Below are 21,806 nucleotides of genomic sequence, written 5' to 3' on the forward strand. Positions count from 1 at the left end.
TCCCGCTCGGTGCTCCGTCCTAAAAACGTCCGGAAGCTCCCGGAACTGGGTGTTGGATGCTGTGTGAACCCCCCCGTCACCAAATTAATATAAATAACTTTATTCCAAATTATATAAATCCTGCTCATGAATATGTTTTAGAATTAATTATCTAATTTGACTAGTGTAGAGGAAAGACTACATTAATTCCCAGAATGCTTCTCGCTTGGTGGTCCGTGCGTAAATAACGTCCGGCTTCCCGACCGAGCTCAGTTTGTGACCGTTCCGTGTTATTTCCCTCTAAAAACCACACCAACGCCTTTATTAAAAAACAGAAACACCTCAATAAAGTTCATACGAACATTTTAATGATACTCCTTTATAGTTTAATCATCTTTAATTGTCCTGTAACGGGGCGGTACGCCGGCCTCTCCGGCCCGGGATGGAGCGGGGGCTGTTGACGGTGTGACACCAGGCTGCAGGACCGTCGCTGTGGATTCGTCTTCTTCTCTCGAGTTTCAGGCGAAAGCTCAGATTTCAAACTGCTCGTCCATGAGTCGCAGCGGGGACAGAGATGGGGACCGCACCGGGACGCGCTCCGTCGCGTACGTCTACAGTTCGCAGTACATCGAGACGTGCGACACTTTGTCCAAAGTCCCGCACCGGGTGAGCGAGGACACTCCGCAGCTCATGTCCTCTCGGTGTCTGCTCGTGTGTCTGACTTTGTGTTGTTTCCCTCACGTGCAGGCGAGTATGGTCCATTCCCTGATCGAAGCCTACGGGCTGCTGCGACACATGAGGTGAGGACCTGCTGCTGCTGCTTGGTTCCATCCCTGATTCAGGGTGAAACACTTCAGGTGTGAGTCATGGAGCTGGAGCTGCTGCTGCTGCTGTTTGGTTCCATCCCTGATTCAGGGTGAAACACTGATACTTCAGGTGTGAGTCATGGAGCTGCTGCTGCTTGGTTCCATCCCTGATTCAGGGTGAAGCACTGATACTTCAGGTGTGAGTCATGGAGCTGCTGCTGCTTGGTTCCATCCCTGATTCAGGGTGAAACACTGATACTTCAGGTGTGAGTCATGGAGCTGCTGCTGCTTGGTTCCATCCCTGATTCAGGGTGAAACACTGCTCTCAGGTGTGAGTCATGGAGCTGGAGCTGCTGCTGTTTGGTTCCATCCCTGATTCAGATGTAAACACTGATACTTCAGGTGTGAGTCATGGAGCTGGAGCTGCTGCTTGGTTCCATCCCTGATTCAGGGGAAGCACTTCAGGTGTGAGTCGTGTGGCTGCAGCTGCTGCACAGAGGGTTGTTGGGTCTGAGAGGAAGAGATTAGAGGTTCAATACCCCGAGAGATCCGAGTTCACAGAGAAGGTTCAGAGGACATCTAAATAGACAGAGAGACAGTCAGTCAATCAGGTAGATAGACAGACAGACAGACAGACAGACAGATAGATAGAGTCCAACTAGGGGCTGTTGTTGATGCTTATATTAAGTAGTAAAACATTTGAAATACATATTAACTGATGTTTAAAGTTTTACTCTTGCACTGTTTTCACTTAAAAAAACCCACAACACGTACATCTGCTGCACCATCGTTTACAGGCTCCGTTAGTCGAATGCACAACTTCAGCTATCTGTCTTTAAATCTGTATTTGTATTTGGTATCAGTACTCGGATACTTGCATTTCTCTACTTGTCTCAACTCAAATTTTCCAACATCTTATGCTTACTTATCTTATATGTGTATTGTCAATATATATAATCGCACTCAGACCGAATATGAACGTTTTCGGGCCAGTTCCTGATTTTATAGAAACTCTTTTAGTGACAAAAACACTGAGGCCACTGAAAGAAAATGAATTTGTATCTATTGGAAAAGAACGGTCAGCTCCAGCTTCTCAGGTCGTCTCATACCTGTGTTGGTCCGGCTCTAGTTTGATTTACATTTTTTCCCTCAGTGTCGTGAAGCCTCGTGTTGCCACCATAGAGGAAATGGCCAAGTTCCACACAGACTCGTACCTGGAACATCTTCATAAGATCAGCCAGGACGGAGACAACGATGACCCCCAGTCAGTCGACTACGGCCTGGGTGAGAAACACATCGAGAACACGTGTTGAGTGATTCTTATTCTTTAAAAACTTATTTTTACTTCCAGTTGAATTCATATTAGATTCAAATGTGGCTTCAAAAGGGAAGTGGAGGAAGAGATGGGTTTAGAATATCCACGTGCAGTGCCTGTTTCTTGGCAGCAGGGGACAGTATGACGCTGGTTTTCAAAACATTACTTAAACTAAAAATACAACTTTCCCGTAACTTTGCTTTTCTTTCCAAGTTAGTCTTTGTTTATTTTCTGCTTTTTATTGAAACAAACAGTACATATTTAAAGATTTGACTCATTCTAACTTGAGTCAGACGCTGTGGAAAAAGGATCCACTGTGGTTTGTTGCTCTGGGATTTTTCTCTCTCAGCCCAAAGTTTACATTTCTATCTTTAGAATCATCCTCCTTGTTTTTAATTCCTTGACTTGTTGCCTAACGCTGCCTCTCCTCTCTCCTCCTCTCTCCTCTCTCCTCCTCTCCTCCTCCCCTCCTCTCTCCTCCTCCCCTCCTCCCCCTCCGCTGCTTCTTCTTCCTTACATCGTCGACTCATCCCTCATCCTGTCCTCTTCCTCCTTTTGTATTCCACACACCTTTCTCTCTCTATCCGCTCCACCTTTTCCCAGATTAAGATCTTTCTCGCTCTACTTCCACACTCCATTGTTTTCTATCCTTCACACCCATTCTCTTCATTTCTGTCTTCCTCCCTTCATTGTTCTCTTCATTTCCCTTTTTTTAAATGGCCGTTTTATGAAATGTAAACATTGCCCGTACAATATCTTCAGTTTGCTACACTCTTATCAATATGAGCTTCTTTTTCTATCAGTGTATTTAAAATAACGACCTCTACATGAAAATTAACTTATTCCAAACCAGCATTGTGCACATTTTTCTTTATTGTTGACGTTTTATCATGTTTCTTCTCTTCTCTTGCCCTCGACCCCTCGACTCCTCCTGTGTTACCCCAGGTTACGACTGTCCAGTGGTAGAGGGGATATTTGACTACGCAGCGTCAATAGGGGGCGCTACGCTCACCGCAGCTCAGTGTCTGCTGGACCAAAAGTGTGAGGTGGCCATCAACTGGGCCGGGGGCTGGCACCACGCTAAGAAGTGAGTCACAGATATCATATCATAGATCAGCGCTTTTAGAGCAAAGATGCTGTGAAAGTAGATGCGATGCCGGAAGATAAATACTTTTTCTGTCTTTCTCCTCCAGGGACGAGGCGTCGGGCTTCTGTTACGTGAACGACGCCGTGTTGGGAATCCTCAAACTGAGGGAGAAGTATGAGCGAGTCCTTTACGTTGATGTTGACCTGCATCACGGAGATGGTACACAACACACACACAATACATCCAGGCTTTTTATATGTGTGTTTTGATTATCAGGCTGAAACTCAGGTTTAAAAGGTTTGTCGTCATCTATCAACAGACCTATAGCTTATGTTTCTCTTTCTCCTCCTCCTCTCTGCAGGTGTGGAAGACGCCTTCAGCTTCACTTCCAAAGTCATGACCGTCTCGCTGCACAAATTCTCCCCTGGATTCTTCCCAGGTTCGTTTCTCGCAGATGTTGAACAGGAATAACACGTTTTCTTGTGATAATCGATTTAATGAAAACATATAGTGAAAGATAAATGTGTGTGTGTTCAGGTACAGGGGACATGTGTGACACGGGGCTGGGTAAAGGCCGCTGGTACGCCGTGAACGTCCCCCTGGAGGACGGCATCAAGGACGACAGATACTACCAGATCTTTACCAGGTACACAGACAGACACACACACACACACACACACACACACACACACACACACACACACACACACACACACACACACACACACACACACACACAGGGACATATTGGAAATTCCCTCTGCAGCTCTGAGTCGACTTTGAAGAATTGTTTTCCTCGTGGATCCCTGAGGAGAAATCCTATTTTTCCTCCCCTCTCCTGACCGCAGGGCCCCTCCCTGGAAGTCAAAGGTCTGGGTCAGTTATGGAACGCTCGCCTTGGAGCGGGTGCCGTTTCAGGGTTTTTTGCTCAAGGGCACTTCAGCAGGGGATTCCCTCCAACTTAGGTTTTTCACAGCTGAAGTATTCTGTCCTTGGCTTTCACAGATTCCTGTGAAAACCTCAAAGTAAACACTGGACCAGATTTTACTGATTTAAGTAGTTAACAGTGAACAGTAAATAAAACCTGAGACGTCACAGGATTTCAAAAGGAATATTTACTTTATTTGTAGTTTCTGAAGTCGTAACAAACTACATTTGTGCAAGAGAGAGAAGCCGTGGGTAGAACCGAGCTGGAGAAGTAGAAGCACAAGATAGCGGTGACTATGACTAAGATCTTTTAGCTTCATTTGTGTACAACAAGAGGACGTGGAGACGTGTCGTCCATCTTTACTTACACTCTGGTTTCATCATTTCCCCACTTGAACGTTACCTTTACCGACTTCTGATTGGTCCAGGCTGTGTGACGGCGTCTGTGTTTACTGCCACCTTGTTGTGCAGTGTGATGCAGGAGGTGCGGGCGCAGTTCAACCCGGAGGCGGTGGTGATGCAGCTGGGTGCTGACACGATGGCCGGCGACCCCATGTGCTCCTTCAACATGACCCCGGTGGGGGTGGGCAAGTGCCTGCAGTACGTCCTGCAGTGGCAGCTCCCCACGCTGCTGCTGGGAGGAGGTACGGGTGTTGTTTGTGTTTGTGTGTGTGTTTGCATAGGTGTACGTTCATGTGTGTGTGTGTGTGTGTGTCTGTATATGAGTGTATATGCATGTGGTGTGTAAAATGTTTTCATGAAATCATCTTTTATCTTTGTATTTGTTTGTTTTTGCTTTGAACGTCAGTGATTTACTCACTTATCCACATTTACAGACGCACATACAGTACACACACACACACACACACACACGCGCAAACGCACACACACACGCAAATGCACACACACACCGTGCTCTGTTCCAGACCCCTCAGCCCTCGGCCAGATGATAGCGACTAATTATACGACACAATGAAGCCATTTTACTCAACTACAATCCCACCTCTCTTCCTTTCTCTCCCTCCCTCTCTGTCCTACATACTTTCTCTTCATTACATCCTCCTCTATTTTTTGGGGTTTTATATTGCTCCTCTTCATCCTTCACCCTTTTTTTATTCGTCTTTCCCGTGTCGATACATTTTCAGCAGTTTTATTTCGTTAGCGTCCAGTTTGTGGCGTTGTGGCCACGTCTTGATCTTGACTTGAAGTTGTTTTATTTTCCTATTATGCATTAAAGTAAATTGCCGAACCCTCCTGAGTTTACAAGAAACCAAAAGCTGCAGTGGCAGTGTTCAAACATTCCACTGTAATTTCCCTTAATACAAAACTACAGATTATTTTACAGCTCAGCCTTAAAACCAAAAATATTCTGCCTTTTCTCTCAATGTTGGCAAATAAAATCCACCGCAGAAAAGTTCCCTCCCCGAAGCAACAACTTTAGTGTTTCATAATCGTAGAACCAGAAGAAATCAGCATAAACAGAGGATATTGTATTAAAGACTAAATGTCTTGTTTTAGCAGACATGACAATAAAACAAGAATCTCATGGTTTTCAAACTCCCGGTCTCGTGGGCTGAAGGAGATCTGTACATAAGGATCTTTGTTGTGTTATTTCTTGTCTGTTGGTTTGTTTGTTTGTCAGCAGGATTATACAAAAACCCACGATACAGATTTCCATGAAACTTGGGGAAAACAACACATCTGTGCCTAAATTGAGTTCTTTCTTCATCCTTCCACCAAGTTTCCTGGAAATCTGTTGTGTAGTTTTTTGTGTAATCCGGCTGACGACAAACAACACAGGTTCAAACTGAACCTCTTCGGCGAATTACACTTCACGTAAGGTTTTTAGAACATTTGTTTTGTCCGTCTGACTTTGAAGAACTTTCCCGGTACTAAGCTGTGATCAGATAAAGGTTGAGAGGTTTGGATTTCAGGAGAAACGATGTTCAGTACCTGCAGCTTGTAACCACATAATAATAATGAGCCTCTCTTCATCCTAACTTGACTCCCGTCTCCTCCGCTCTCTCACCAGGAGGTTATAACCTGGCTAACACGGCTCGCTGTTGGACGTATCTGACGGCAGCGGTTCTGGGAAAGACCCTTTCCTCCGAGATACCAGACCACGAGGTAAAACAACACATTCTCTCTCTATTATGGCCATAGTCGCACACATTTACATATTCCCACATGAGCACAAATGTGCTCATTCATTGCACCGTCACACAAAAAGCCACCAAAAAAAACACACACCCCCTTGTGCTCGCCGTCTGCTGAGTCACTCCGGCTAATCAAGGATGGCCGCCCACTTCTCAGTGAAGGGGTTTGTCTCCGTGTGTGTGTGTGTGTGTGTGTGTGTGTGTGTGTGTGTGTGTGTGTGTGTGTGTGTGTGTGTGTGTGTGTGTGTGTGTGTGTGTGTGTGTGTGTGTGTGTGTGTGTGTGTGTGTGTGTGCGTTTGTTAAAAAAACTGAATTGTAGTAGCGTTGACAATTTCTTTCCGTTCGCCTCATCTACCACAGACGTCTTTACATCTCATCTTTTAGCAAGGTGAACTTTTATTTACCGTATTACAGATTTTAAATACACTTTTTTTGTAACTATAACTTAAATAATTACTTGATTACTTTGGGAAATACTTTTAATTGACTTTCTGAATAAGATGAAGTTTCCTGTTTTTAACAGGACGATCAAACATGACGTGTCGACCTCTGGTTTATAAATCAGATCACTGGGAACCATGTAAACGCTTAAACTGGAACTTAATCTGGTTATTAATGTCCCAGTGTTGACGTTAACAAAGCTGGACTACAGGACTTTGGCAAACAAGGACACAAAAGGCTGATTCGATCTCCTGGTGCGTCGCAGTCCACCTGAGTTTTGAACCTGGTGTCTCTGGTGTCGTTCCCGCATTTAACCTTCAGGCGCCGATGCATTTACGTCAACTAGCAGGTTTTGGTTTGCCGGAGCTGAAGAGGGAAGCAACCATCGGAACCATTCTCCAGATGAAAGTGAACTCGGAGGAATGATTAAAAAACGGGGAGATGGACGTCTCGGACGAACGCTATGAGCACACGTACAGTAGTTGTGCGATAACCATCGCTGCTTGACGGGGGACAAAAGTTTCTCTCTGCAGGTTTAATTTAGTGAGGGGAGGAAAATGCCCCGGTAATTTATGTTTGTGAAAGAAATGTCATGTGAGCGCTCTTCATTCTGTGAACTAGTAAATCAAATAGAGCCGTCCTCTCTCCAAATAGAAATCAGTCCACCCATCTGTCTCTGCCGCTCGGATATTCACACACACACAAAGAGGCTCTTTCTCCAGCAGCTGATTTTTTAGACCTTGTCTTGGTCAAATGTAATGAATAGCTGTGTGTGTGTGTGTGTGTGTGTGTGTGTGTGTGTGTGTGTGTGTGTGTGTGTGTGTGTGTGTGTGTGTGTGTGTGTTCTGACCATGATGAAGGTGCCTCTTGTTTCTCCTCGTCAGCGTCCAATGGCCCTAAATAGCCTTTGACCTCATTAAGAAGCACTCATTGAAAACAAAGCAACTATCAGTGTGGGCAGCTGCCACAGACGATGAAGATGAGGGGACGCACAACACAACACAACACACACACACACGTTTAAACAAACACCTTTCTACGTGCTCATTCACTTTTTTATTCTTTTTATGTATTCAAAAGATTTATTTTGAAGGTAAATTTCCTCCTGAAGTCGTAGTATTACACAACAGTGTGTGTGTGTGTGTGTGTGTGTGTGTGTGTGTGTGTGTGTGTGTGTGTGTGTGTGTGTGTGTGTGTGTGTGTGTGTGTTCTGGGCTCTGTCTGTGCCCGTTGTGCTCGATAAGAGGGGCATTTATCCATGATGACCAAGCAAAGCTGAAGTTCCAGCAACACGGGGAACAAAACTACCTTTGTACCCGTGTGTGTGTGTGTGTGTGTGTGTGTGTGTGTCCACCCTTGTGCTTTACTGTAGACAAAAACCCAGATGACTACACTTGCTCTTGTTTGATTATGTGCATATATATATTTTTAGCATTGTAGTCATATGATAAATTACTGTTAAAGAGGAGAAAACACCTGAAGATTTATCAGTGAGGAAATCACACAGGTGAAGTTTTTCCAGAATGAAAACAACTTCAGCAGAAGTGAAATAATGTTTTTCAAACATCCATCTACTCAAATTTTCCTGATATCGATCCCAAACAAATTTGGTTTACTTTGTCCTAAATGTGTTTGCACTCAATCTCGTCTTTTTTCTCAGTATCCAAAAGTTTCTGACGTCTACTTGGCAAATGTGTCTAAAGACACTAGTGCTAAAAACACAGCCATCACTCAGAGTTGCCCAGTCACATCAACAATAGTGCTGCAATATTCACTGATTACCAGACAAAATATGACTCTGCAGATAACCCACACAATGCCCCTGCTCCTACCGCACGCATTCTCCTGCAGTATCTCACAAAAACACAAGTAAACGTGCCTTTTGTAGTTCGCGCTGCCAGGTTGAAAGTCATTAACCCCTCGCCGATAACTTGTATTGTGTGTCAGTCGTTTGCTGATACGCGTTTGACCCCCCCATTGTGTGATGGCGGTCGAGCCCAGGGGCCGGACTGGGACAATGGCTCAGGCCGGGGAACCTGACTCCTTTCCAGGCCGCTCTCTTCACGCAGAAGCTCGGAGCTGGGACTTCGCAGGTTAACCTTGATTTGTTGGTGTAACCGTTACCAGACCGGTAAACAAGCTGCAGTAACTCGCTGACCTCTGCCGTCTTTTCAATGACGTCAATACGCGGGAATTAATATATTGGGGTTGTTAAAAAAGCTAAAATGATCTCAAATTATTTTATTTATTTATTTGTGAGAATATTTTTCCATACTTTTAAGTCAGCCGTGCAGCTGTGAGGTTTAATAACAGTGTTTGGTAAACAGCCAGTTCTGCCCATCTGCCTTTCTTTAATAATTCAACCTGCACTCCCCCCCCTCCCCTCCCTGATTCTGTTTTTCGGTCATTTCCCAGCAGCTGAGTTCCTTCCAGCCGTGCTGTGGTTTGATGAAAACAAACCACAGATCATAACTTCCTGCGGCCGCCCCGCTGCCTCAGTGGGCAAACACGCATCGACCACGTTCTCCGAACCAGCTCATATCCTCTGTCACATATTTCACCTTCTCTCCGACGCTCTTCTCTTTGCTGCCTCAAGTTCAAGCCCATAAAGCAGTGAAACTATTCTGATGTAGAAACCTGGACTTGCTTGACCCCAGAAGGTCATTTATGTTTTTCTTCTTTCCTGGATATCAGAAATAATTGTCCTGTGACGCGGACGCCGGCTCTTGGGTCGATAACCTTTTGATTGTGGAGATATGGACAGTGATTGCTCTCCTCTCCACATCTGCTACTGTACAAACCGATGGTTATACTGCGGATAGATGTTAAACGACTTATTGGAACAGGTAGAAAGCACAAACTCATCAGTTGCCCGATCGCTGTAACCCCCCCCCCTTTAGCCTTGTGTTAACGCAACCAACGTACATACAAATGTGTGTCTCCGAGCCGCACAGGAAGGGAGGACGTCTCTGGTCCCATGTCCCAGATTGGCAGCGGGGGAAGCGTCCCGCCCCTCTACTTCCTCTTTTCCTGTCTGCAGCCACTTCCTGTCCTGCCCCTCGCTGGCTGTGTCGGCTCCCAGAGTCACGGGCTCAATCACCGGAAACGTCACCGGCGTAAAGTGTGTGTGTGTGTGTGTGTGTGTGTGTGTGTGTGTGTGTGTGTGTGTGTGTGTGTGTGTGTGTGTGTGTGTGTGTGTGTGTGTGTGTGTGTGTGTGTGTGTTCAGACCTGCGGAAATTTTGTCTGTTTACAAAATGACACAGAAAAATGATTTGTGTGAAGAAGCTGATTATTAATTATTATTGATTCTCTTCCATAGAAAATTTTGATTTTCTGGCGAATATTGCGATTCACAAACAGGAAGTTGAAAGAGTCAGTTTCCTGTTCTATTTCCCTTCAGGGACTCGTGTCTCTGTTGCATCTCTGAACGTTATCGTGTCTGAAGTTCATGGACCGACTTGATCCGAGAAGATGGAACCATCGTTCACTTGGTTCTCTTCACTTTAACTTTTTCCCATTTGGTGTTTTTTAAACCCACTGTCCTTGTTATTCATGAGTAATTTCAAAAACATACAAATGCTAAATATGGAGTATAGTTTCTTAAAGGGACTAAAATACTGGACAGTCGTCTCTAAAAAATATGGACTGATGAAAAGTCAGGGAGGGTGAGAGAGAGGGGGGAAGGGGGGGGGTGTACGTGCGATATGTGACTGCGATTTGGGCATCGGGCCGTTTTTCTTTTTTCTTTCCTTGTTGAAAACATTTATGAGATAGCGGCGTGATAGCAGACAGAGTCCATTTGTTTTCCGAGACGTTTTCCCCTCCGCTGTGCAGCTCGGTGTCCTTCATCACTGAGATCCTGCTGGTCACTGTGAAAACAAACACACACACACATTACTGTCCACAGATGGACACATGAACACACACTCTGACCTTCTCACAAACACACATGTTTTGCCTTAAGTGCACATGAACCTGAACTTGTTTACATGATGGTACATTGGTATCGGAACTAGTTTTGCGCTCTAATATCAGCGTCTGCCTCCAAATATCCATGTTTGTCAGGCTGTAGTTCAAACAGTACAAGTCAAATACAGTGAATATTTCTACTTACAGTGTTTCCAAACTTATTTTTACATCTCTGTCTGGAGCACAAGTTGAAAAACATTAATAAAATTGATGCACACACACACACACACACACACGCAGCTTTCAGAGTCGAGGGCCGTGTTTCTCATACAAACCAGCTCATACCAGCAGTGAGTGATGGGCAGAGGGTCCGAGTTAAATAAGCAGAGACCTTTCAGTATTTATCTCCCTGCTGGAGCCGGTCAGCGGGTATTTCCTGTCTCGTGACCTTGTCCAGGTGATGTAGATGATGCTGCGTCACCGGGCCGTGCGCTCGTTTTCCTCCTTCTCTCGCTCTACAGGCGTCTGTGGTGGACAAAGTGTCGGGAATAATATAAAAATGTTAGAGATATTGTAGGAAAACCAGTATTTCTTCTAGGAGTGTCTGCACCTCTGTTTTCCTCGTGTGTGTGTGTGTGTGTGTGTGTGTGTGTGTGTGTGTGTGTGTGTGTGCGTGTGTGTGTGTGTGTGTTGCTGGACAGCAGGAGACAGAGCACTGGGTTCATGGGAATACATAGCCGGTGTGCTAGTGCATGTGTGTTAAGTACTCTCATGTTGAGCTCAGTTGAGACCGGAGGTTAAGACACAAAAACTCATCGGAGTTAATTGGAAACAGACACACACACACACACGCACACACACACATTACAACAGAGCCTTACCTTTTGTACATACCCATGCACATTCACACAAAAACACACGTGTACGTACACACACCGCTCATCTACCTTTATTTCCTACCAAAGATCTGCCAATCGAGTTTTTGGCAAAGCTTCCTCTCTTGTAAACTCGGTTCGACGTCAGCAAACAAACCGACAACAGCCGAGTTTAACTTCATCGTGCAGGTTCTTTCACCTGCTGCATGCACAAACACATTAGAGAGACTGTAAAAATGGATACACACTATTGAACTTGCATATAAACTGAATCCAGACTGATTCCTCATGATCTCAGCTACACGTTGGTGCTAGTTACAGGTTCGTAGCCTGTTTTTTCGAAACACTGCCTCCTACAGTCTGGGTTCTGCACGGATCGTAAAAGCTTCGACCCTTTGATCCCGATTCCGTGTCGGCTCACGTCCGTTCGACCTTCTCTGTGGGAAGCACAATCGTTAGCGTCGCAGCTGATATTTATCTAAACTATCTGTAGTACACGCACCAGCATCAGTCCCCCGACTCACACGCCCATATGCTCAGGGCTATTCATCAAAGACAGAGTAGCCTTTGTCTTTCAAGTAAACATAAGTATACTCCTCGTGCACGTTGGCTCGGCTCAGCTGTGTGTACATCTGCTCGGGCGTGTGTGTGTGTGTGTGTGTGTGTGTGTGTGTGTGTGTGTGTGTGTGTCGCCAACAGACCTTCTGAAGTCTTCTCTAGTGACACAAATTAAAATGTTCCATGGAATCAGGGTAGAAATGATTCCAGCATGTTTTCGGGAATCAGTTCGCCAATCTAACTATTAATCTAATAATCCCTTATTTCATACGTGGGTTTCCATCGTATGTGATGTTCAAGAAAAACAATTCGGGACCCGAGGTTCGTTTTTTTCAGAGCTTTAAACCACATCTCCTGCTCTGTTGTCATCACAATTACATCATGTGGTGGAATCTATGGGGAGAAATCACAACCCTCTGCTGAAAGAGACAATGACCCACAGTGGAAAGCTCAGAAAAAAAAGCCACAAGTGCAGCTTGAGTGAAAAGTTCTTCCTCCACTTTCCTACTCCCCATGCTGGGTTTTTTTTTTCCTGGTAATTTCCGAACAGGTGATTTGAAGCGGACGTGTGGCCGTTCAGCGCGAGGCCTCCGTCACCTCGGGCTGCTGCGCGGGGTTCTGCTGAGTCCTCAGAGTCCGGGGCTTTCACAACACTCGGCCGCAGATGGACTGACGCACTTGTGGTCGGACCTGGCCGCTGAGTTTGTTTTGCTCCCGTGGCACGGAGTCACGACTAATTCCCCAGAAATGCATTTTTTCAACTGACGTGCGCCGGTTTTTAACTTCTGGTTGAACCCACTCGCTGGATTTCCACCTGTTTTTTCTTTTCTCGTGTTGGCTGGTTTTGTTTTCATGGAATTGGGCCGACGCTGCCAGGAGCCTTTGGTATTTGCTGAAATCATCTCAGACTTATTTATCCAAGTTGGTGAGGCCCGGGCTGTCTCAGTGGAGGTTTGACTGATTTGTGGTTCGTCTTCTGGGCTCCGCGTTACGTTTTCTCTCTTTACGTGAACCAGACATGACTGTCTCATACATTCGTTTGCGTGTCATGCAACATCCAAGACAACACACGGGGTTCAGGGAATATAAAGAACATGTGTCCGTCTGAAATCTTTGTTCTGGCGACGTTCATGTTCCCCAGAGGATGAATGAGTTCAGTGATTCCCTTGACTTTTCCTCTCGCCCCATCGTGAGGCTACTTTTTTACTACTTTTATCTGGTTCTGGTTAAATATCAGAATTAGGTGTGGAGCTTAAATAAATGTGTATAATGCACAATATAGTGAATAAATCAGTAAAAGATAAAAGTGGATTTGTTGGTCAAGCAGAGGGGAAACAAGTTTGTTGCTCAATATTTGTAAAGTTTGGTTTGATTTCTTTATTTCCCACCGTTTTGGGTGTAATTCCCTTTCTTTTCTTTTTTTTTAGGGAATGATCCGTGAAAGCCTGAGTAAACACTCATCATCAGTCAGTTTCACAGTCGGATTCTTCAAAGTCCAAAACGTATTCCGATATTTTCCAGGAAAGCAGCTGCATTCTTTAAAAAAAAAAAAAAGAGAAAGGGAGACAAAGAGGAGAAAGTGTTCTTTGGCGCTCGGCTGCAGCGACTGAGTGCAGATGTTAACGTTTGACCGAGGACGAGAGAAATTAAACGTTATTTCAAAAACCAATTCATCTAAATGTGTTTATAATGATTTTTCTGTGACATGATCTCTCTCTCTCTCTCTCTCTCTTTCTGTGTGTGTTTAGTTTTTTACAAAATACGGACCAGACTACTCGCTGGAGATCAGCCCGAGCTGTCGACCGGACCGGAACGACACCAAACACCTGGACCAGGTCCTCGGCACCATCAAAGGTGTGTGTGTGTGTCTGTGTGTGTCTGGATGGGTGTGATGTGGATGCACAGGTGTGTCTGCTGGTGTGGTGGAGGGCGTGGTGGGTAAACAGATGTGTGTCTGTTTGTGTGCGTCTCCCTGAACCCTCTCTCACCTACAGCCCTTTTGTCCCTGCACGGCTCTTTATTAACTGTGGTTTCGTGCTCTGTCCTCGTCTGTGCGGCTTGTTCCTCTTCTTCTTTTTGTTTTGTTCTCGTCCTTGTGGCTCTTCAACAGCCGTTTGTGTGTGTGTGAACAAACCGTCGACCCGGCTCTTCTACCCACAAGCCTCCCTGACCCGAGTCTGGGTCTCCACACATGTGGTGTTTTCTATTTTTGCAGCATTGTCTTTCTATATATATTCCTTTATGTTTGTATGTTCTTCTGTGAGCGTGTGTCTCCGGCCCTTTGGTGTGTTTTGCGCTGACAGCCCGCAGCAGCCAGACGAGATCCGTCCGACCGGGTGAAACGGAGGCGAAGGGTTGAGCGGCGGGAGAGAGTGACTGGATGTGAGGTCGGGAACTCGCCGCAAAAGAAACAAGCGTGGAGCGCGACTACGGGTCGAGTTCACTCCCCGGAACACCAAACCGTGCTCAGCCCAGATTTCTAGAGAAGTAGGAAGACGTGTTAGCCACAGGCCCAAAGGAAATACCTCTTCCTTTCTTTTGAATCAGGCCCCTTTTGAAAGTGCGTCAGCGTTGCTACGGTTACACCTGCCAGCCACACGACCACTCCGGGGCTTTCAAGTGCCTGAAACTGTTTGGAAACGCTCGCCTTCACTTCCTCATTGCTTCTTATCGGTCACTCGATACGCTGTCGACGCTTCGCAGTTCCGTCTCGTCCTCTTCTCATTTCCACCGCCGCTGTTCCTCGTGCGTCGTGTTGTTGAAACCAACTGTGGAGTCGACTCTGCTTCCTGTTTGCACCGGCGAACACAAACTGCAGCGACCTGGGGCTCGGACACCAAACTGCAAACTCTGACAACCACTTCTGTCGTGTATTCTGTGAAATAATAAAACTATAAAGGTGGGACTGTTGTTTTCAAATGTGTTTACTGGAGAGGAAGTTTTCAAATCTCCACTTTAATGGTGGAAACTGCTGCTCGGTGGGATTGGAGAGCCGCTTTCGTCCACGTTCGACTGGACATGGACTCAATTAGCAACCGAAGCTTCGTGGATTCAAACAGAACAAGTCGTTGTACCGCAGCAAATTACAACAAGAGCCATGTTGGATGCCGGGGCGGTTTATCCAAACAGCATTAAGCTCCCGCGCTCTGAAAAACTCCAGGTCACATCAAATCAGAGGAACAGGAGTTCTCTTCTCTTTTCTTTCTTTTCTTTTTTGACAAAATCCACTTGGGTCTGTTGGCTCGCGTTAAAATCATCACAACCAGAGGGGTTGAAAGTATCGCTGGTTTCCAGTCATACGGCTTCTATTAGAGGGGGGGGGGGGCAGAAGGAGCGGATGGATGAACAAACGGACGGATGGAGGGAATAGAAAAAGGAGGAGAAATGAGAAATGAAACGCAGACGAGCAGAAAGACGGAGAGAGAGACGGGCCTGGTGCCTCTCCTGTCGTTTATCAGATCGCTTGTTCTCTTTCTTTGCTCGGTCAGAGTCAACTGTCGACTGCTCGTTAGGGAAGGATTCATGTTTTAATTTCATCATTAAGATGATTCAACATGACTCTCACGACCATTTGTTTTCATCTGTTCGTTTTGAGCCTCGTACGTATAATATATTTACAGTATGTGAATCCGGGGGACTTTTTCTTTCTTGTCCTTCTCCCACTGAAGTTTCCATCCTGCTCTCAACCTGTCACGTCTGTTTAATGTCCTCTCTCTCTCTTCCTTCATTTCTCTCTTTCTCCTCCACCTCCGTCATGTCAGAAACCACTTTTCACCAGAAACTGGTTGTGTCACAGAGCGTTTCACCGCACAGCGAGCAGGACCCCGACCCAAAAACCTCATCAGGAACGTGAGGGCATTAGGATTTTAAATATCGTGCAGTGAACGTACGTGTCTTTTTGTTTCTGCCTACGATTAAGAAAAAGATCCACACGTCTGCTAACTCAACTAATGCAGAGACACACACACACACACACACACACACACACACACACACACGCACCTCTAGGCAAACATATCCACATGACCTCATTGGGGTGGATAAGTGTTTTTCTGGTTTTGGAAGTGCTGCACTGCTTATAAACATTGGTTTCCCTGAGAAACTGGGCAGTGTGAGGGTTTGTATGTTTGCGTGCGTGTGTGTGTGTGTGTGTGTTTGTGTGTGTGTTTGCATGTCTGTGTGTGTGTGTGCGTGTCCACATCTGCTCTGTCTGCTGGCACGTATGAACTGTAACGTTTTGAATCTTCAACTTGTAATCCCCCCCCAAATCCTTTCTATTCTTCCCATCGTCGTTCAGCATGTGCGATGTCTCGAAGCCAGATGTTTGAACTCACTGTGACGATTAAAGCAGAATACACAGTTTTTTAAATGATGCAGGACGATTTTTTAATGAATTAGAAACAGAAATGATACGAACGCCGCCATCTTGCACCGTTGAAGTAATTTCATTTACAGTCCGTGGCTAAGTAGCACGCTAACGTGGCCACGGTTGACTTATTTACATGTATGTTAACGACGATGCAGATATTTGGCGTGTGGCGGCGTCCATGTTTAAATGTTTAAACGGCCGGTGGCGCTAGATGAAAAGTCGCAGTGTCACCAACGCCCAGTCGATCCGGTTCAGCTCGGTTCAGATAATAAAAGTCGGGGCTTTTATTGGTGTTCCGACATAAACTGTCCAGTTAGTGTGTTTGTGAGACTAAACACATTACAGCCACTGTTACGAGCGTTAAAACATCGAGACGATTCAAAAAGTACAAGACCCAGTGAGCTTTATGTATCTTTAAATGTCCTTCTGAGGGAGTTACTCACTCTTTCCTTTTGTTTCTCTCCCCCCTCACACACACACTGGGGCTTGTAAAACGTCTGTATTAATTAAAATGTGATTTTTATTCGGTGGTTGTCGGAGGCGACAGCAGCTGTTTGTGTATTCACTGTCCTCTGTTTACGAGGCTCTGCTAGTGTGATTTCCCCCGGGCCTGTGTGTGTGTGTGTGTGTGTGTGTGTGAGACTCAGTGTGTGTGTGTCTGTGGTGTGTGTGTGTGTGTGTGTGTGTGTGTCTGTGTCTGTGTATAAACTGCCAGCCGTTACTGTGTGATTGTATCTTATATTATCAGTGTGTGTCAGCAGGGAAATACTGCAGCATCTTTACATCCTTCCAGCTTTTGCACGTTTATTCTTCCTTGTGATGACATGTCCCACCCACACACACACACACACACACACACACTCTATAACACACACGCACCTTCACAGGGTCCTAATTTACATCTGACGCAAAGCAGCACCAAGCCACTGTGTAGTCACTGCGAGTTTCAGACCCACACTGTTCTCATTTTCAGGTCCAGCGCCCACGTTGTTTAAATATCAAATGCAAAGAGGTGTGGTCCGGCTCATTGTTGGGGCTTCGCTATCTTCAGTGCAGCAGGGAGCTCGTCCTAAGTCAACGACGCAGCATTGTCTTGTGTTTTTATTCAGGGGGAATTATCCAATAGTAATATTTGTTTGTTTTGGGCCCTTTGCTTTTATTGAGAGGACACCTGGAGCCCGGAGATTACACTGTGATTGGTTAATTCCTTGTTACACCTTAAACACACAGATGATTCATAGAGAGACTAAGACACTTCTGAACAATGCGCCTCATTCAGCGACCTGGTTTTCCAGGATTTGCTCCCGAGTGCAGTTATAGATCATTCAATTAGAGCCGCTCGGTAAATGTAACGTCTCCTCTCTCGGCCTCGGTCTCATCCTTCCACCGAGTTTCAAATGTGTTCAGTAGTTTTTCTGTCATCCTGCTGACAAACACACAAATGGACCGGGGGGGGGGGACACAACCTCTTTGGTGGAGGAAATAAACTCGACTTTGACACAAAGATTTACAAGCAGGACACAAAACCAGGGAGAAATATGTTCACCTTCATACCTGAACTGGAGAATTGCCTCCACACCCACAGACGCTGTGATGGATGAAGTTTGTCCAGGTAGTAAATATCCGTGGTCACTTCGGCACAATTCCCCGTTGTCCACATCTGGAAAGCAAAGAGAAGTGGGAGAGTGGATTCAGGGGGAGAGCAAGAAGAAAGACCATATTTCTACATCAATCGTTTATTGTTAGAAATTAGTTTTTTCTTTTAAACACCCGTGGCAGGTTTTCAAACTCCAAGGTGATGTCAGATTGTTTGTTTGATCCGACCCCTGATCCCCAAACCCTCAGATGTTCAGTTTACAATGATTCAAAACACGTTTTAAGAATCTAAAACTATTTATTGATCTGTTTCTCTCCCCTCTGCTCATCAGAAGTGTGGGTTATTAAAACATTTCTGTCTGTTGACTTATTGTTTTAACAGCTGAAAAACAGACAAAAGAAAAACAAAGAACAACAAGTTCGTCCTGAGACGGTGATAAAAGTTCACGTTTAAATCAATTGTGTGATATTTTAAAGTAAATATCCCATCGGCAGTTTTTCTGTCAGTGCACCTGAGGCTCTGCCCGGGAGCAAACTTCCTCTTTTTCCTGTTTTCAGCTCACACCGTGATTCCCTGACACTTTTCCTCTTGTTGTAGTAGAAACAAAACGGCCTCGTCAGCGGCTCTCTGTCCTCGGTTGGCCCGTGTGAAGATAACAGTGCACGCATTGGAGATAACGTGCTTTTGTCAACCGTCGACCGTTAAACTGCCTTCAGATAAAAAAACAAAAAAACTAAAGGTGACGTAAACCCAGAGATCAAACACACACACACTGAAGGATCGATGCAGTTGATTGTCGAGCTCTTTGATGAAGCTGCTGTTGTCACGGCAGCGGAACATGACAGGACTCCACTGACAGGACATCCTCCCTCACTGCCTCAGTGAAGGGCTGCGTTTGTCGGGGGGGGCAATTACTCATCCAACCAGAGGGTGTGTGTGTGTGTGTCTGTGTGTGTGTACAACATGTTTATTTTTCACAAGCAGGCAATTTAACATAACAATAGACCAACAAAGAGGCATTGTTGCATCGTTACATAGAAAGTAAACCGACGACTAGACTTTTTAATGAGGCTATTGTGTCGGCTCGTGCGCGTGTGTGTGTGTGTGTGTGCGCTCTTTGTGTTACTTAGCGTTGTCGTTTCCATGCTGATCCTGTATTTGCATTCTCGTGTGTCATCGGGAGCGACTGGATTTCCACTGTCTCGTCCAGAAGCCCCACATTATTGGCCCTTTCCCTCAGAGGCTAATCAATCGTCAGACGATCGACGACGTGTTATTGAGATCGACTCGCGCTTCGTCGGCGCGCGTCTCTGACCTCGATGCTACCTCTCCACACCGCGATCACTACATCTTCCATTCCTGTTTACAGTGTATTGTGTGTGTCTGTGTGTGTGTGTGTGTGTTTCTCATCCACACTGCATCCATCTTGTGTTTGGTTTTTCCTGTTCATTTGTGTATTCATCCTTGTTTTGAATCCCACTTAATGTTTGACCCTTCTCCTTCCTCCCTGTGTGTGTGTGTGTGTGTGTGTGTGAGTGTGTGAAGGGGGGGGGAGTGTTGCTAGTTGTGTACATGTGTGTTGTAACATGTGTGTTCGCCCCCCCAACTCTCATTTCTCTCTCTTTCTGTTGTTTACAGGGAATTTAAAGAATGTGGTTTAGGAGCCGGCGGACTCGGCCTCCTCTACACACAAACACACACACACACACACACACACACATTCAGACACACAAACACACACCGTGTTTCCAAACCAGGTCGACGCTCGGTGGCTTTAATGAAGACAATATGGAGCGGACCCCTTCGGCCCCGAGGCGCGGAGCGAACCAGGGAGGGATGGAGGCAGCGAGAGGAGGTTTTGGAAAACATTAGCCGAGTGTTTCCAGAGGATAACAGTTTAATAAGGGGGTGATGTGGTCGCTGTTTTTAATCCTGTGTTTTTTTTTGTTTTGTGTTTTTGAGAAGCTACAGTTTGTGCGTTTCCTGTGAACGAGAGAGTTTTTACAGTTTCCAGTGAGGTTATGTAAACGTTGAATTACAGCCGGAGTCAGTGCGCCCGTTTGTTTCTCGGTGTCGGGGGGGGGATGCGTTTGTGTGCGTCCGTCAGTTGCACGTTTTAACCTAAATGGAAAAAACAGATTTCTCAGGTGTCCGGTTTCACGTTCACCCCGGTGCTGCTGTGATTTCAACCCCCCCGAGGACCCGTAAGCGCTAAAACAGACATAAAACCAAACGGCCACCTTCCCCAAAAAACGCCCCCTGGGTTCCAGAGCCGGTCTGGAAAAGTCCTGAAAAGCATCGGAGACGTCCGGAGACTCTTGGAAAGTTTACAAACAAACGGTCTGGAGAAGTTTTGGAAAACAGCCGGTTACAGATTTGAAGTTTATTTGCTCGGCCACATTGTTCTGACCCCTGGGCAACAATCTGCAAATTAAACATCTGGATAGAGTTTGGAATTTTAAATGGAAGAAATGTAGGGAAAGTTTAAAAGTTTTTTTTTTCCACAGACAGACAATAACAGAGCTCATATGAACTTTAAGGAGGATTTAGACAGAGAGAGGAGTCAGGAGCTGGTTTCACATGTTGGTGAGGTTCATTCATTTCACAAAACAAACTTGAAATGACTAATATTTCTTCTGTACCACGAAATACACAAAAGTAAAGTGCACAATAAAGTACACAACTGACCATTGAAACTGTTTGACAGAGTGAATCCTGACTCACACACACCGGCCTTTTTGAGGAGCTTTCATCTGTCTGTGATGTTTTCCCCAGTTTCCAACTCAGTAAGTGGATCTTCAGTAAATCCTGACGACTTAAGAATCTGTTATTTGTTACTGTTCAATATTCACATCTCAATAACTGTTTTCGTTTTTGTATTTTTTTTTATTGTTCTTGCACGTTTCTTTTTTTAAATAAGTATAAAGACTAACGGAAAAAAAATCCCGTCTCTTGGAAACTTGGCATCAAAGGAAAACTAAACATTTAAAAAGTTAAATTCCCCTCGTGTTTGATTCTCTATATATATATGTATGTGACAAAACTCCATCTGTCATTCGACCAATTTTTTACAAACCCGCTGCAGATAAACGTTCAATCTTCAATATTTTAGAAAAAAAGTGAAAGGTTGAATCTCATAACTTTGATATGTTTTATGCGTTTGTTTTCTGTCCGAGTGGTTTGATGTGCACACCACGGACACGTGTTGAAATAAAGGACAGGACGGCATGTTGTTGTCATGTGTCTCCTCTGTGTTTTAAGACTTGATTTATGTTGCCGCGGCTGCTTAATGGAGGCTTTAATGGGGCCGAGCGTTTGAAAGAGGAACCACAAATGTCAGGCAGGTTCCTTTAGAAGTGATGTTCCCCCAAATTAATGGCCTGGAAATTCACACCAAATGTAGGAGTCGCCACTCGAGAGCTGGCATGTGCTGCACAGAAGTGAGCTTACAAGTGTGTGTGTGTGTGTGTGTGTGTGTGTGTGCGAGGATTCCCTGTGATCTTTACGAACACTGCTGTGGTCACCGTGGCGGTTTGAGCCCAACGTAGCCGGAGCAAATGAAACTCATTACACCGTTTACGAGCTCAGAGAAAGGAGAGGCCATTGAAATCCTATCTTGTAAACTGGGGGGTGGGGGCTTTGTAATCATGAGCAATGGGAGAGACTTGTGTGTGTTTATGCACTTTTTCTTTTTTCTTTTTTTTTTTTGCTCTGAAGAGTCAAATTAGAAAAACCCGAGGGGCCCCCGGAGGTTTCAGGGCACCACTGGAAATCCTGGATTGTGCT

The 21,806-nt window shown here is 45.4% G+C and overlaps 1 protein-coding gene across 1 annotated transcript; it reads left to right on the forward strand.

The window, feature by feature from the left end:
• The first annotated feature begins 423 nt into the window (after nucleotides 1-423).
• On the forward strand, nucleotides 424-21,248 carry hdac8 (histone deacetylase 8). Its single transcript, XM_035149338.2, has 11 exons — nucleotides 424-645; nucleotides 727-779; nucleotides 1,939-2,069; nucleotides 3,046-3,187; nucleotides 3,294-3,406; nucleotides 3,549-3,626; nucleotides 3,725-3,833; nucleotides 4,586-4,758; nucleotides 6,147-6,241; nucleotides 13,803-13,908; nucleotides 19,659-21,248. The coding sequence occupies exons 1-11, from the start codon at nucleotides 532-534 to the stop codon at nucleotides 19,679-19,681; spliced, it is 1,137 nt and encodes a 378-aa protein (XP_035005229.1). The 5' UTR covers nucleotides 424-531; the 3' UTR covers nucleotides 19,682-21,248.
• Nucleotides 21,249-21,806: the final 558 nt, after the last annotated feature.

The sequence above is a fragment of the Hippoglossus stenolepis genome, chromosome 23 (assembly GCF_022539355.2).
Source record: "Hippoglossus stenolepis isolate QCI-W04-F060 chromosome 23, HSTE1.2, whole genome shotgun sequence".
Taxonomy (NCBI): Eukaryota; Metazoa; Chordata; class Actinopteri; order Pleuronectiformes; family Pleuronectidae; genus Hippoglossus; species Hippoglossus stenolepis.

Bases quoted from the DNA above. Each gene is read 5' to 3' on its own strand.
- hdac8 (XM_035149338.2), top strand. From the start codon at position 532: ATGAGTCGCAGCGGGGACAGAGATGGGGACCGCACCGGGACGCGCTCC. The intron at 646-726 runs GTGAGCGAGGAC...CCTCACGTGCAG, and splicing joins TGTCCAAAGTCCCGCACCGG to GCGAGTATGGTCCATTCCCT. The intron at 780-1,938 runs GTGAGGACCTGC...TTTTTCCCTCAG, and splicing joins GGGCTGCTGCGACACATGAG to TGTCGTGAAGCCTCGTGTTG.